At 49.4% G+C, this 15813-nt stretch overlaps 3 protein-coding genes and 1 non-coding gene across 8 annotated transcripts in view; 2 read left to right on the top strand and 2 right to left on the bottom strand.

Annotated features, from left to right (window-relative positions):
• Positions 1-11805, bottom strand: part of Snx6 (sorting nexin 6) — a 32556-nt gene extending 20751 nt beyond the window's left edge. Inside the window, exons 1-7 of one of the 5 annotated variants that reach the window (XM_077664818.1) lie at positions 11335-11643; positions 8371-8472; positions 6531-6641; positions 6085-6206; positions 5517-5609; positions 2055-2383; positions 1366-1441 (exon numbers count right to left, since the gene is read on the bottom strand). In XM_077664818.1, the coding sequence (XP_077520944.1) occupies positions 1366-1441; positions 2055-2383; positions 5517-5609; positions 6085-6206; positions 6531-6641; positions 8371-8472; positions 11335-11505 (1004 nt within the window). In that variant the 5' untranslated portion in view covers positions 11506-11643. Of the gene's footprint in view, positions 1-1365; positions 1442-2054; positions 2384-5516; positions 5610-6084; positions 6207-6530; positions 6642-8370; positions 8473-11334 lie in introns of all 5 variants that reach the window. The other 4 variants (XM_077664820.1, XR_013314806.1, XM_077664821.1 and 1 more) reach the window with 4 other exon arrangements.
• On the bottom strand, positions 4135-4208 carry TRNAT-GGU (transfer RNA threonine (anticodon GGU)). The gene has a single exon. It is a non-coding gene; the product is annotated as a tRNA-Thr (tRNA).
• LOC144132418 (glutamate receptor ionotropic, kainate glr-3-like) overlaps positions 8600-15813 on the top strand; it is a 159786-nt gene continuing 152572 nt past the window's right edge. The window contains exon 1 of the mRNA XM_077664817.1: positions 8600-11381. The gene's annotated coding sequence lies outside the window, so the exon portion shown is untranslated. The remainder of the gene's footprint in view (positions 11382-15813) is intronic.
• LOC144132421 (INO80 complex subunit C) lies at positions 11940-13083 on the top strand. The gene has a single exon (XM_077664824.1). It carries the CDS (start codon positions 12372-12374, stop codon positions 12771-12773), a length of 402 nt encoding a protein of 133 aa, XP_077520950.1. The 5' UTR covers positions 11940-12371; the 3' UTR covers positions 12774-13083.

Below are 15813 nucleotides of genomic sequence, written 5' to 3' on the forward strand. Positions count from 1 at the left end.
GGCGCCCTGAGGCGACGGGGCGCATTTTCTTCTAAAAAACAGCTTTTTGCGTGTATTTCCGCTCTTGTTGAGTGAGATATTCTTTTTCGGCGGACTAAAAGCTATAAAATGACGCAGAGAACTCATTTTTTTCTAAAAGTGCTTCAGCTTCCCTTTAAGCTTCTGCTACTTGGCTCTTGCCCAATTTCTACAGTTAACTGTCCACCGCTAAGCAGTTGCAGCACCAGTTTTCAAATGTATCAGTGCATGATGACTGGAAGAAAAATAGCTGAGAGGCGAGTGCACTGGGGCATAGCAGGAGCAAAGGAATCAACTCCAGATGATGGCTATGCACCAGGTCGGGGAGAAGTGGCTTCATCACCTCAGAAGCTGTTCATGAAGAACGACCACGATATGCTACTTGTATACCGTGCACTATACCCATGCAAGGGCTGCACTTTTAGTGGCCATTCCTCACACTTAGTCACTGCGTGTTCGTCTGCTTATTTGTTTGTCTGCCCGTCTGAAGACTGCTTTGTGGCAGGCGAGCAGCTCACCTGCCCACCGGGCAGTAGGGTGTTTCACCGAAGACTTTACACAATTTAAAAAAATTGCGTGGCACCAAGTGAATGGCGCACTACTACAATGCGTACAACAGCCCGAGCCTGTGGTTGCTGCACTGCCGCAAGAAAACACTGCTAGCGTGGGTGCAACCAATTCAGGCTTCTGCTCACCATAGCATTTTGTCCTTTCTGGTATGAATGCTGAGCACGTAAGAGGAGTTTGCAGTGCTGAGGCGCCGTGTGTTTGTGGCTCCAGGCGGAGTCAACGTGTGGGACGATGCGTCTGTGGCTGTACAGAGTGTCTCAGGCAGTCATGTACAGGCTCCCAGATGAACATACCATGCGGCCAAATTATGCACACATGAAACAGGTCTTTTTCCCAACGTATAGCTTTTCTATTTTAAAATTAATAGCCCCCAGTTCGGGGGGCAGGGTGGGGTGCACGGCCGTTACACGAGTACATACGGTATCATTTCAGCAATGTAACTCACCGCACAGGGTTATCCAGTGATATTGTAACAAGTGTTGGGAACCGGCAAAGCCTGGCCTCAGCAGCCCGGGTGCCCCACATTTTGATGTCCCTCGAAAATCAAACTGGCAGACCAAAAACATCACTCTATTATGGAGCAAGTGGTTAAAAAAAAAAACGAGCTAAATGTGCCAGCCTGATGTGGACGAACCAGAGGAATCCACCACAGAGCAAGCAGAGGGGACAGCAGAAACAGCTGAAGAATCCCCACGCAGGCATCCATGAAAGGACAGTGCAGCAGCGCAGACAGAAGTTGCAGAAAGATGAGGAAAGAGAAAAGAGGCCCCAACTCACTTCTCCAGCTCGGATGACTCGACTGTGGCCAACTGGGTGAGGCAGGATGAAATCTTGATGTAGCTGTCCGCAACATCTGCAGCACAAAAGAAAAGGGGGGGGGGGAGAGGAGGACACTTAAGCCTTAAGGGTAGCATTAACGGGCAACCTGGTGGGCAGGTTGTGCCCACACCACAAGGTCACGTCACCTAGGTGGCCTACCTAGGTTGCTGCTCTGGATTTTCTACACCACATCATCAGATTTTCTGAAGAATGGGAGCATTAACACTTGTCTCAAGAAGGGTGGAGGGTGGCGAGAGACACCTTACTCATCCCTTACCTTTCCTTTTACCCACTCTTGAGTTCTGGGACCAACCATTCAGCCGTTTCTCAAAGCAGACTAACATGAGGCGGAAGGAAGCCGATCATGAGGCTGTGTCTCTGCTTGTTATTAACGGTGTTTTTCTCACCATTGCAAGTGGCACAGAGAGTTCTGCCTAGGCAGGAATGGCAGCGCTTCCAGACGAGACTAATATATTGCATTACAGGAGCTAGCTTTCAAAATGCAAACTGACAATTTCAGTTTAAAACTATATGATTCTTGGTCTGTGAACTTTACCCGCACGTGAGAATGCTCCTTGCAACTACGAGCATGACACTTTTCTTCACTGGCCAGGAAGGGGGCTGCAGTGGCAGCAGGGAAGACTCACTCTTGTGCGAGCGTGTCATGCGGTCGGCCTTGGCGGTGGCGTCGCGCACGTGCGTGTGGTACTCGGTGAGGAAGTTGCGCTCGTGCTCGAAAAACTCGTCCACATCCTTCTGGGTGGAGGAGAGGCGCAGGTCATCGGCCGACTTGCCCAGGTGGCTGATGAGGCCCGCCAGCTTCTCCTTCTTGTTCTTGCCCCGCACACTCAGCTCCTTCTCGTACTCGAGGAAGACGTGGAAGTTGGAGTCAGTGCGGAACACCGGGTGCAGCGCCAGCCGCTGCAGGAACAGCTCGTGCATGGCCACCGTCTTCTTGAAGGTTGCCAGGTACTCCCTACAACCACCAGACACCAGCAATGGGGGTGGGGGGCATCATGAGCAAGCATGCTCTCAAGACTAGCGACATTCTCTACATCTTCCATCGAAAGCCAGTGCTTGTGCACCCAGATAAGTGGCGCAGAGAGAACAGAGAGAAAAAAACACCCCACACGCACACACGGGTGCCAGTGCTTTAAGGAACACTGTGCTGGCCAATGTGACAGTGGCGTGGCATAGGTGCAAAGATGCCCTGGCCGATTTGGCAAGAGTAAAAGGGACGAGGCACAGTAAAGACTAGGCTTGGCCAGCGACCCTTCAAACTGGTGGAAGAGTGGAAAAGGAGGCCCCAAGCAACCTTTCATCATTCAAGTGACAAAACTTCGGCAGCAATGAAGGGGCCTTGCTTGTCGAATTGCCCATAAAAGCCGTTTTCATGAGCGGAGTTGTCAACAATCCAAAGTTGGCCCTTGGCCACTCCAAGACTTTCCCCCTGCCGATGTCATCAAAACCTGTGCATCTGCATTGGCACTGCGAGATTCCCCCCCCCGATTCTCCACTGAGCTTTTTTGCTGCAAATGTGAACCTGAAGGAACCTGCTTAATAGCTGCCCACTGTGACATCTCAGGAAAAATGAATCAATGACGAGTACACGTCACAGGTACAGAAAGCAATTCTTGCGGCAAGTTTGCACATCCTCCGCGAAATAACACCATTTGCCTCTGATGTTTCTTAGCAAGCGCAATTATTTGGCCAGCTTGCTTTGAATGAGGCAAATATCTTGAAAAGTGCATTGAGGCAGATTCAATAGGTAGCACTTATGCATCTATACCACAAACCACTGACAAAACCACAATTTCCTGCAAAAAATTAGACCCAGCCCTAGAAAAAAAAATGACCAGCAAGCAACCCTTTGCACACTGAGTGGTAGGTGCAAGACATTCTCATCCACAACCCTTAACTGCGTGCGTCAAAAAGAGAGCTCTTTCTTTTCTCCTAGGAAGCTGGCCTAACCTCCCCAAACTGCAGGGAGAGTTCAAAGCCCTGTGCACACCACGACTTCACGCAATGCAGCTACGAGGTACTACTATAGACACCAAACTGGAACGCTGCGGCACAGAGCACGAAACTCTGCACTTAAAGCAGACCAACAGCTTTCAATAGGGGAGAAATGAGGAGAGTGGCGCGATGCTAAGCCGTTGACAAGTTGCAGATTCTTTCTGCATGAACTGGATCACATAAAAATGCCAACCTTAAAACAGAACAACACACAAGAAGACGCTGCAGTACACACAAGACATTATCTGGATAGTGGGGCAGGGATAGACAAACCGCTTTGGAATGAAATCCAGGAGCTGGTATATGAACGACTACATAAAGCAGGGTCTCCGTGCGAAGGAATGGACTGTGTTTGAAAAGGTCACGTGACTAGTGACGGGCCAATCGCCAGACAGAAGCTTGCACGCACATAACAGACCTCGCAGACAACGGAGCAGATGGAGCAGAAAATTCTTGGAAATCATTGTGCTCCCCATGTTCCTCAAGGATCGCGACAGGTACTGCACCCCACCAGTGCAAAGGAAAAGGGCAGGTGATGGCACCTTGCCAATCACACTGATTTGTTGACACAGAGACCCCATACTATACGACATGAAAATACTAATGTTATAAGGGAGTAATTACTCATTGGCATCCACCCGAGCACAGCCGTACGGCTACAAAGGAAAGCTATACGGCTTTCTCAGAAACTTCGTAGTTAAAGAAAAATTCGTCCTGGTCCGGGGTTCGAACCCGGGACCACCGCTACACCGGAGCAGTCGCTCTGCCAACTGAGCTAACCGGGACGGCAAGCTTATGGTAGGGCGAGATCGAATTCATCAATAGCTCGGTGAAGCAATGGTCCCGGGTTCAAACCCTGGACCACGACAAATTTTTATTTATAGCTGTATAGCTTTCCTTTGTAGCTGTATGGCTGCGCTCGGGTGGATGCCAATGAGTAATTACGTCCTTAATACAAGTCTACTCCACATTGGGGGATTCCCCTATGCATTTGACCAAAATACCAATGTTGTCGCACTTAAGAGTTGTACATCTAGAAACACAGCAGAGCACTGCCAGAAACTGAGAGGGAAAAGGTGCTCACTGTTTTTTTTCATCTTCCATATCTACAGCGCTAAAGACGGGACAGAAGGAACACACACGTCACAGAACAGAGCACTGTTGTGTGACGTCTAAGAAACTGTCTAGCATATGCAGGTAAATAGCAGAAATTTTGAACCGCGCGGGTGTCCAGTTAGGCACGGTGAAAATTTTGTTACCTGACAAGAAGGGGTCGTCTATTCTCTGCCCATGTCCTGTGGGATGAGGTACGTTGGACAGAAGGGCCGGTGTCTCAACAAAAAATTAAAAGAGCATCATGACAATGTCGCACGTGTGGCCACATCAGGCCACATAGCCAAACAATGCAGGGACTGCAAAACAGAAGAAACGGAAGAAAGTGATAATGAAGCCTGTGAACCGCTGCACTGAGAATTCAGCGTGATAGGAAAACATCGTGACGCTCTGACAAGAGAAATAATGGAGGCACATATGATTGCAAGATTGCAGGATGTTTGTATAAGCGTGCCTTCAATAGCATTGTCACAGAAAGAAATGGAGTACCCCCGATTGCAAGATTTGACACGTGCTACATTTCCGCCGCCACTAGTTGCTTCCGTGCATGTTTTTTGTGTTTTCTTTCCTTTCTGGTAGGCAGCAAGTAAAAAAGCTTGCTGGCCGTCCAATAAAAATCAGTTGTCAGTAAAACAGCGTTCTGTTGTGTGACGTGTGTGTTCCTTCTGTCCCGTCTTTAGCACTGTAGATATGGAAGTTAGAAACCAACTCGCCCAGCACACTGTATTGTTTTTCCCCCGTAAAGTCTGCAATGTCAGCGGACGAGGCAAGGGGCAGTGACACCGGGTCACATGGTTTGCCGCCCAACTACCAAAATCGACTATTTCGTCCGTCGTCTCGATCCATGAGGAGGGAATCTGCAGACTACAATGTGCGCTGGTGAAACAAGGCCAGTGAGTGCATTCAAGCTGCTGATAGAAGCCCAGACCAACAAAGCGGAAGCCAGAGCACAGCCACCACACACAAATGAGGCAACGAACCAGAGAGAAGAGGACCGGTCCGCACAAGAAGGTGGACCAGCACCGGAAACCAGACAGGCTGAGCTGGGGCCTGACACCACAGGACATGTGAAACTGCACCAGAACAATGTTACCTGCTAGTACCAGCAACAGTCGCCACAGTGAGGGTTTCTCAGCATCTGCTGCTTCAGTAAACGTCATTTACAAAAGATAACTGCATGCACTTCTCAGAAATGACTCGCAGCACACAAAGAGAGTGTGTGCAGAGCAAATTGGACACCACCACCACCTTTAAAACTAGTCACTACTGACCAGGATTTTGGTTTAATCTCACTGCAAGCAACTTAAACGTTGCTGCACAGGTGAAAAAGAGGCCAGTGTTACTATGTAAAACACAAAGCATCCAAAGAATTCATCAACTATGCCTACTTTTTGAACAGCAAACTATTGACACAGTGTTGGTAGGGATTCACAGTGGCTTGACTAGCAAACCTACAGAACATTTTCACAGATACTCGTCCCAAAGAAGATGAGCACTCTATTCGCTCCCAGCCTGCTTCCCAACGGGGACTGGTGGACCGCCACTCACGCCTCCAGCTCCTGCTTCATCTTGGTGAACTCCTCCTTGGTCATGGAGCCCTCGCCCTCACCCAGCTTCTGCAGCTTCTCCCGCGACGCATCAAAGTCCGGACGGGGCGGTGCCGGGGGAATCTGGAAACACGAAGGCGGAAGGAGAGGAGGGGGCCAGTTCTCATGCTCAGTGCTGCCCATACTTACGGACACTTTCGCATGCTAACCTCGAACCAGGAAATACCCCCCCCCCCCAAAAAAAAAGCTTTTGTTCCTTCCATGGCATGCCATGCAGATTCCTTTCCAGATCAAAAGGGGTCAACAAGCATTGAAAACAAGCAAAAAAGAAGGAAACATTGGGAGCAGCCATTGTTTTACATTCTAGAACATTGTTCTGCAGTGTGAGAAAAACAACAGCAATGAAATGCAAAGCCCGGTGGGAGAGGCTCTGCACACAGCACTCACAATGAATCCCGCGTAGCTCTCGCACTCTTCCAGGGCATCGTGCAGCCAGATGAACTCCTCGTGCTGCCTCAGCACTGAGAACTCAGGCTTCTGGAAGTCCGACAGTGTCGTCTGCAAACAACCGACAGAGACCCCGTCAGCCAATGTCCACTCTGCACTGTGTGCACATCACGCAGACCCTACGGCAGTGTCTCGGTTCCAGCTTTAGCGGCCGTCTACTTTGTTGAGACTCCAGCAGCCCCACAGCCTACACGCCATCCCCATAACTGCCCCTGCCAAACCTCAACACACCTGATGGGCCCGCAGCTCCCATCAGAACGCCCCAACACAGTTGCACAGTTTTGCACAGTGTGTAGAACACACAAATATAGTGCAAACGTCCTTTTTGTTTATATACGTTATAATGTTACGTGGCGGCCAGCCGAAGAAAGTGATACGATGATCGATGGCAATGAGATGATTTAATGGCTGCTGGCGTAGCGAGAGCACTCCTGCCCGCGCCACTGCACAGTTCGTCCTCTTCTTCGTCATAATATATGCACTGAAACCTTTTTCACGAGATATTATCAGGGGTGGGTACACGCAACACAAACACATTTTCCCAAAAAATTAAGCAAAAACTAAACAAACTTGATGTTGCAAAAATACAAATGCAATACAAAATCACATTAAAGTAAAAAAAATAATTAAGGAGTGAACAATGGTGTACCTTAGCCTTGGGGATCTACTTGCAAGAAACTGTGCCAATGCAACGCAATTTACTTTCAAGCACGTCCAGCAGGGGCAATACCTATACATCACTTTCTGGCCTTTCCTAGCTGTTTAAAAGCTCCACTTTCAGTGAAAACAGCACTGTTGCCATTAACGCGCAGTAAACTACTGATACAGGGCCAACTTCAATTCGTGTCCCATTAAAATAGAACTTTGAGGTGCCATTTCTTGCTTTCATCGAAAACAATTATTTTTCCACCTAAGTAAAATATTTGGGCCTAAAGAAAGGGAATTTGTTGGTTTTCCAAAGTGAAAAACCAGTGGGTAAGTTTTTTGGTTTGGTTTTATGGGGGTGTAACGTCCCAAGGCGACTCAGGCTATGAGGGACGCCATAGTGGAGGGCTCTGGAAATATCGACCACCTGGGGTTCTTTAATGTGCACTGACATCACGCAGTACACTGGCCTCTAGCATTTTACCTCCACTGAAATTCGACCGCTGCAGCCGGGATCAAACTTCGTTTTTGAGGTCAGCAGCAGAGTGCCATAACCACTGAGCCACAGCAGCGGCTACAGGGGTACGTTTTTACAAAGATGTGCAAAATTCCACACACAGTCAGGTTGGTAAGAAGTAGTAACATCAAAATGCCCAGATTTAGCAAGTAAGCACCCGAGGGATTGTGGAATCGCTCTGTGTTTCGAGGATGCACATTACAATCGACATTGAGCAAAAACAATTGATGCGATCAGTGGTGGCAAAATCTTTGGTCTGCATAAAAATGGTGGATGACGTGTCTCACTGTTCTCTTAAATATTTTTTTACTGCACTCGCCATATGGCATAAAAAAAAGAAACAATTTTCTTGCTACAAGAAGGATGCTACATTCAACCGAAACGATAAAATCACTGTTAGGTGCTTCACAAAGAGAAAAATCCGGGAGTTTGTCTTTACACAATTGTGTAGAAAGTGCATGAAAGGGATAGGAATAACAGAAAAATACACAATGACAAAGTGCTTGACAGCTGTGAATAGCGAGTGCAAAACTACCTGCACGAGTACCAGCCACCTTGCTGCTGGTCCAAGCAGTAACCAACAGGGCTAACTAGACGGCGAGGGGAGCCATAACGCACCTTGGTGTGCACTGTGAACTTGACCTTGTCCCGCTCACTGAGGGCATCCGAAATGTCCACCAGGAGGGACTGGTCAGCCAGGTCAATCGTGTCCGACCGCATCTGCAACGGGAGCGGAGGCAACAAATCCCCTCAGAATCCATGTTACTTCCGTTTCACTTCTTTCACACATTTCCAAAAAAAATGAGAAATGCAATAAAAAAATGAAACACACACTTAGCATTGCAGCAATAGGTCCTGATGTGCATAATTGCAATGGACCACTTGTAATGGAATTTTAAAGAATACAAGCATATCAAAGTCGTGTACACCTAGTGCAATGATAAAAGAGCTGGGGTATCAAAACTGACACTTTCATTTTCTTCCTCAAACTGCTGAAAATCCAATCAGGCATTGCTGACCATTTATTCTATCAGGTAGTTTCCCTTTCCACAAGAGCAGGCTTTGGGCTCCCAGCTATTCAATTCTGGCATGTGGGGTTGCATGAGCCCGAGGTTGCATACAGCCCGTGACAGACAAAGCAGCGGAAGGCTTTGTGAGACTGCACAGTACACAGGTGTTGTGTGTAGCCCCTCCAAATGAAATTTTAGCTGCTGCAGCTGGGATCAGACCTCTCTTCCCAGGGCTCAGCCGTGGAACGCTACTACTGCAGACTCAAAGCACCCATAAAACCCGAAGCAGGAGTTGCCAAAATAAGGAGATCAAAATGCACACACTGTCGCTAATAGAAAAAATAGAAAAGAGGGTGGTGTGCAGACTCTCAACTGTTCCATGAGCCCAACACTGCAAGAACTCGAGGCACCACGACAACCCCAGAAACAATTAAAACATGGCGTTGTGACCAGCACCAGATTTTCAGCTAGAAGCCCCTCAGAAGGAAACAGTACATAAACAAAACCAGAAGGCATTTTAATACTCAGCAATATGATGTGTATAAGCGAAAAAAGTGACAAAAATCTGGTCTGTCAGATGAATCATAACATGCAAACCTTCAAAAGCCCAGAGATACAGAAGGACTGCAGCCCACATGGTTGTGGATGGAATACGGACCATGCTTGGGTGGTGAAGCTCTTCTGGCATAAAATCTCACAAAAATTAATAGGCATTTGATAATTAAGCAAGTAAATCTCTTCACCACTGCGCATGAGGAACATGAGGGAAGAGTTGGAATGTCAAAGCATGATGCGTATTAATCTTCCCGCTACTGTACATATCTCTTTCTGACAAAATACACAATCGTATGAAGGAATTAAGGATGTTCAAACATTTAGTACCAGTTAGCTACTACTGCAGAAAAGCTGACACACGCAGTCCAAATGATCACCTGCAGCGAGCATTTTCAATTATCTGAAAGGTGACTCGAGGTATCCACGAAATCCTGGAACGTGCACAGGACCCACGTTCAATGCAAACCACAGAACCTGTCTCTGTGCATAGCATAGCTAACAGACACCATTGCAAATTGCTGGTATAACCCTTCCATTACATGTGGATTTTATAGCCTCTGAATGGCTATACAATCCAGTGCCTTCAAAGTATGCCGATGCTGACAGTGAAAGTGAAAAGGCAAGCGCTACGTTACCTGGTCCGTTAAAACTCAAGAATGCCTCGTAAAGGAGGCCCTCCAGCCACCAGCGTCCGCCGGTTGTCCCATCTTAATCCCCTTCCACCTGCTCATGAGACATTGCAGGGGGCTGTTCGAAGGAACTAACCATGGTGTGATGATAATGTGTCAACGCCAGTGGCTACAGGGCCTCCTCTGAAGGACCTCTGCCATCTGATGCTTCTTTCTGGGGTTGGTGTCTGACTACAGCCACTATCATTTCCAACTCCTTTGCAGCATGAATTCGCATGAAATGAAACATATTGAATTGTGAGCTTTTAACGTTCTAAAGCTACACGAGCTATCGGGGAAGCCGTAGAGGGCTCTGGATTAATTCACACCGCCTGGGGGTTTGCAACGTGCGCCGCCATCGCAAGACCCACCAGTGTTTTTGCATTTTATCTCCATCGAAATAAGGGACCCGCGACCTTAAGATCAACGACGGAACGGCAAAGCATAAGCCACCGCGACGGATCAGACGAAATAAAGCAGTGACCACGCTTCAGTGTGAAGTGGCATGCTTACAATGGCCACGGACCAAGACCGAACTGGTTGGTGCTCTCAACGTTTGCATTCGTCCACGCCCCCGATCTGCACTAAGGGTACGGTTTCACGTATTACAACACCCATTCCACTTCAGACCGCCCCCCTGCATTGGCTTAGATGAGAGGTTACGCGTTGGCTCGGCTACAGGACGGTATATGCACACACTGCAAGTGCAGGTGTATTCACCCGTCACCATTGCACCTGCTCGGAGCTCGACACGCCCCAATGCGAGCTACGGATGTCCGGAAGAGAAAAAAAAATGTCAAGGCTGCGGTTTGGAAGCGCCCGGATTACAGGTTGCATCAACGCATGAAGCCGTGCGTAGCGACAGCGCATCTGTATTTGAGGAAGGCGTTTGACACGCGGCTGCGACATGTGCGGAAGCAAGGCGGTGACTCTGAATGCAGGCGCACAACCTGCCTGTACACTGTGGCAGCACAACGGCACAGTCCCAAAGAAAAATGCACACTCCGCGCATACTGCTTAAGGACGGGTCGGAGCTGTTTTCGACCGGTGTCAACCCGCGCATCGGACAGAAATTTCGACAAGCACATTAGTGGCATTGGCTCGAATTCCGGCGATTCGCAAACATCACCGTCGCGCGAACGACGCAAGTCGCCAGCGACACGGAAAGCCTCAGCTGCGACACAAATCACGGGCGAAGCGACAGCCGAAAGTCGCGTCACCTCTCCGTGTTTCAGCTGCGCAGCAGACGCGGTTCGCTAAAGCGGAGGAAAAGAACGACTCCTCAGTGCGAGAAAAACTGACCGCATTTTTCGCGACGACACAGCGCGCAAAAACGGCGACCAACTCACTCTCCGGGACATCTCCAAGCGCCAGCGATCAGTCACGTCCCAGTCAGGTAGGCCTAACATCGCTGGCAACTCCTGGCGGGTTCGCGGCTGCCACAAGTGCTTCGGGCTTACCTTGAGCGAGCTGTCGGCCGAGTTTGCAGTGTCATCGGTGCCGTCCTGAAGAGTCATCATCACTGGGCGATGACGAAGCAGGCGGCCGCCGTAGGTCGTGCGACAAGAACCGACCGCTCAGAGCCGCAGCCGGCCTCGCTCGCTGCTGCGTTCGAAAACGCCCACTCACACCCACCGCCGGTGTCACATGGTTCGATCGCGGACATGTGCGACGGCCGCACCGCTGATAGCGACTTGCCTCGCGCGGCCGACAGAAAAAAATCGGTCGGAAAGGGCTTTCTTTCAAAACCGAATTTGATCATGACGCGAGCATTGGAGGGCCACCGAAATGTGCCAGCGCTTTGGCTGACGCGGGCATTCCGAACGCTGCTCACGCACGACAGTAACATTTCTTCTATTTCTTTATTTTCGCACTGCAAGATTTGTCACGTTCAACTTATACTCGTAACCGTTGAGCAAGTCATGAAATGTAGAGAGAAGCGCGCTCGCAGAGTACGGCTGGTAAACTAGTGGGCTTCGAAAAACGACGGCTGCGGTAGAATCGCAGATCACGAACTGCGGCAGCCTCGTCTTTAGCCCGAAAGCAGTCCGTTGCGATCCAAGCCAAGTGCGTGTCGTAACTAAACATGTGGCTACAGTCGCCATAGCTACAGTGCTCTAGAATATTACCACAGCGTTCGAGAAAGCCTTCTAGAACCCTGTAGTGTGGCGTTTTCGTGTTTTCGCCTTTTGTCGCGGGCTGGTGGTACGCATCCTGCGGTCAGTTATTTCTGCGGACATACGAACAGCGTTCGGTGAAGTTTTCAGAAACTCCGCGGTCAGAAACTTGGGGAGTTGCCTTGCCGTCTAGCGCAGCAGTCCCGGAGAGTGCCTCTCCAGCGTCCGCACCTGGAATTTCCGCGAAGGCGTCAGTCCGATCGCTGGCCATGGGCAAAAAGCGGCCCAGACCCGAGCAAGAGAAGAAAGAGGTAGATCCCTCCGACCGGCCCTCGACGTCGAAGGAGCCCCCGGCAAGCACCAAGCAGCCGTCGCAGCAGCAGCCGCAGTCGCAGGCGGCCAAGAACAAGCCGCGCGTGTGGAAGAGCCTCAAGCAGGTGGTGACGGCCGAGCGACTGCAGCCGGGAGCTTACGCGGCGCTCGAAGCCGCCCCGTCCCTGCGTCCCTGGCGCAAGTACTCGGACCTGAGCGGCCTGGTGGCGCCGTACACGGATCCCAAGACCAAGCTGCGCTACGCCAATCGGCACGAGTACGCCAGGATACGCCTGCTCACCGCCGACCAGGTCAACGGCTATCTGGTGCTCAGGAGAGCCGCGCTGCCCGTCACTTAGCTTTGCTGCTCGTCGGCTCCAGACACTACCCCGAGCAAGCGCGTCTACTGTTTCTTGCGCTGCTGTGTGGTACTGTGCAGTCGCTGCAGGTTTGTCACTGCAGCAGTGCTGGTTCAGTGGTGCGGCTGCCTCGTCCTCAGGTCATCTCATTCTTGAGTTTCGTGCTTTTGAGACAGTGCGTCCGCAATGAGCTCTGCAGTTGCCTCTCAGATCTCATGGTTTTGTAGAGAATGGTGCTGCTCGAGTTACATTGTTTAGATGTTGCATTTATAATATTGCAGTGTTTCTTGAACAAAAAGCCCTTTAAAAATATGTGCCTTTGCATTTGCTAGAAATGCATGCATGTGCTTTTTGTGGCCTCAAGCCCGTCAAAATGTTTCCATACAAAGATGTACGAAATTTTTGCTCATATCTGTTGCAGATTTGTGCTATTCAGGCATTGTATGTATCTTAGGCAATGGACATGTGAATTCAGCAGTTCTCGAACAGTACACCGTTGGATTAAGCTCAATAAAAAATTTGCAGTTGCTTAGCTCGGCTATGCCAGAAGATGCGTAGCGATAGGTACGTTTCCCTGGCTGAGCTTGTTGTGGTCATTGTATGTTTAGCAATTAGAGACATTGGATATACTCATCATTTATTCATTTTGCTTGACAGAGACGAAGACTGACCGATGATCTGTGAAGTAGCATGCACCGGTCTCAATTTTGTCGACACAGTATTTCGATTTGGCACAGCCTCTTTACTATACGAGCTCTATAGTAGTTCCCCATTATGTAGTCTGGATGTGAGGGTCCGAAGCTAAATTGAAGTCAAACTTTTCATTCATACACTGACTAAGACAGTCCTGTTTCCTGTTGAAATCACCCTAAGTCACACGCAACTGTGAAACCGCCCCGTAGGCTAGGTATACACGTGGCAACCACATCAATCGTCTGCTTGACAGATGTTCCCGGTGCCACGTAGACTCCTTGGATGATAATGCCAATTTCCAGAAGCCGAATACAGCAGGCTTCACCATTCACCGCGATCGAAGGGAAATGTCTGACACCGGTGGTACCTTGTTTCATGTACACACAGACTCCAGCGTTATTTGGTTCAAGCCAACTGTTAGGCGACAACCTCAGGATTGGAAGAGTTAATCTTCTCTTGTCAATACCGCCGTTTAGCAGCGGCTGGACTCTCCTTCTCTGCATGCATGTCAAACGTTGCGATACAGACGCCACTACATCTCCGCCTTTTATACGCAATCCTGCGCATGCAGCGCGAGGTTCAAGTGATAGAGTGGCGTGCAGTGAGGCGGCGACGAAGAACGCAGCACAGCTGTGGGTTCTCTCTGGTTACCATGGTATCGGCGCATGCGCACAACTGCTCATCCGCGTGACGTCACGCTCGGCTTTGACGGTGGAGCGGGCGCGTGGCGACGGTGAAGTGCACGCAGCAATTTGCTCCTCTTCGGTTGCCATGGGAATGGCGCATGCTCACAACTTGCCTCTCCCATGTACCATGAAATGCTCGACTGGTGGCCAGTGTAGCTCTCGCTACAAAAGGTGTAAGTTTAAAGTTGTACAGGCCTACACACCTACGTTCAGTCACGATCATGAGGTTGGCAGTGTGAAATTGGCAATGAGTACAGTAAAACATTTTAAGGGACACTTAGTAAGCTCCGCCTTAAGGGTATGACACGATTCCCAATCTCCACGGCCTGTGAGGGTGCCACTGATAATTCAACATGGCTGCCCAAGAGATGACCCAGCAGCCACGCTAGCCTTTTGCTGCACTGCCTGAAGCTGTGTCAAAAATGTTTGTGCAAGTGTGCCGCTTTGGCAAAAGAGCTCTCAATGCAGGCCGTGTTTTGTGCTGTGGCTTCATATATCATCAGTCGGCGTACAAGCCTTCTGTGTCCATGTACGATAGGAACCATCCCACGGAGGTGTGGTTGGCCTGGTATGTAAAACATTGAGCTGGTGATGCTGCTAACGGCTTAGAGTGGCAGGTGCCATGCGTACCTCAGCGGCTATAATCATGGAAAGAAAGGTGGCGGGGACACGTGCACCGAGAGGAAACACGGTTACCAAGACAATTTCCGGTTTTTATCCTATTCATGGCACTCAAAGCCGCTAACGTTTAAAGATATTCTTAGTCAGTGGCACCATTTTTCACCCGATATCAGCACATATGCTGTTGCATCTGGCTGCCTAGACAAGCAAAACCACAGAAATCGCAGTCTAGGCGCAAGAATATGAAGTACTGACGGTCTGCAGTGTGCATTTCGGTCCTGCTGATTTGCTTTGGAGCATTAAGGGTAGGCAGCAATTTTTACGGTCGTGAATCGTGAACAAGGCCTGGCGGAAATATTTTTCAGCAATGATCGCTTTACAGGCAAAGTAGCACTGTTTTTAAAGAGAAGCAGTGCTACTACTTTCTCGGTGCTGCAGATTTAGAGGCTGTTGCTTTGGTTTGGACTTGCGGAAAATTCACTGACTACCTGGTCGGCAAGCAGTTCACAATCGAAACAGACCACAAGCATTTTGTATCTATATGCCAAAAAGTCGACCTTATTCCGCGGCTACAAAGACAATGTACGAAGTGGTAAATGTACCTGGGAAAGAACTGCTCGCGGCCGACACGCTCTCCAGAGCGCCTCTGCAGGAGACTGGCGACCTAGAGCTGGAAAGCAACATCGAGGATTTTTTGCGCTGCGTGAGGACAACCTTTGCCATCCAGCAGCACTGTCTTAAGTGGCTGAAAGAATCCCAAAAATCAGATCGCGTGTGCTTGTACAACCTTTGTCCGTAAAGTTCCGAGACGGTTCATTAAAAAAAATGCGTTTAACATTGAAATAATTTGTGCAGAACCCCTTCGAAATAATCTCCCTAGCTTGCAGTCTATATACAGCTTCCAACGCTTCTTGAGGTGTTGGAAACAGTTGGGAAACGCTTCTTTTGGCAGGGCTGTCAGCTCCTTTGTCGTGGCGTCTTGAATGGCCTCCACGCTCCCCATCCAGAGACCTTGTAGGGCTCTCTTCACACGAGGAAGC

The sequence above is a fragment of the Amblyomma americanum genome, chromosome 5 (assembly GCF_052857255.1).
Source record: "Amblyomma americanum isolate KBUSLIRL-KWMA chromosome 5, ASM5285725v1, whole genome shotgun sequence".
NCBI lineage: Eukaryota > Metazoa > Arthropoda > Arachnida > Ixodida > Ixodidae > Amblyomma > Amblyomma americanum.

Bases quoted from the DNA above. Each gene is read 5' to 3' on its own strand.
- LOC144132421 (XM_077664824.1), top strand. From the start codon at position 12,372: ATGGGCAAAAAGCGGCCCAGACCCGAGCAAGAGAAGAAAGAGGTAGAT.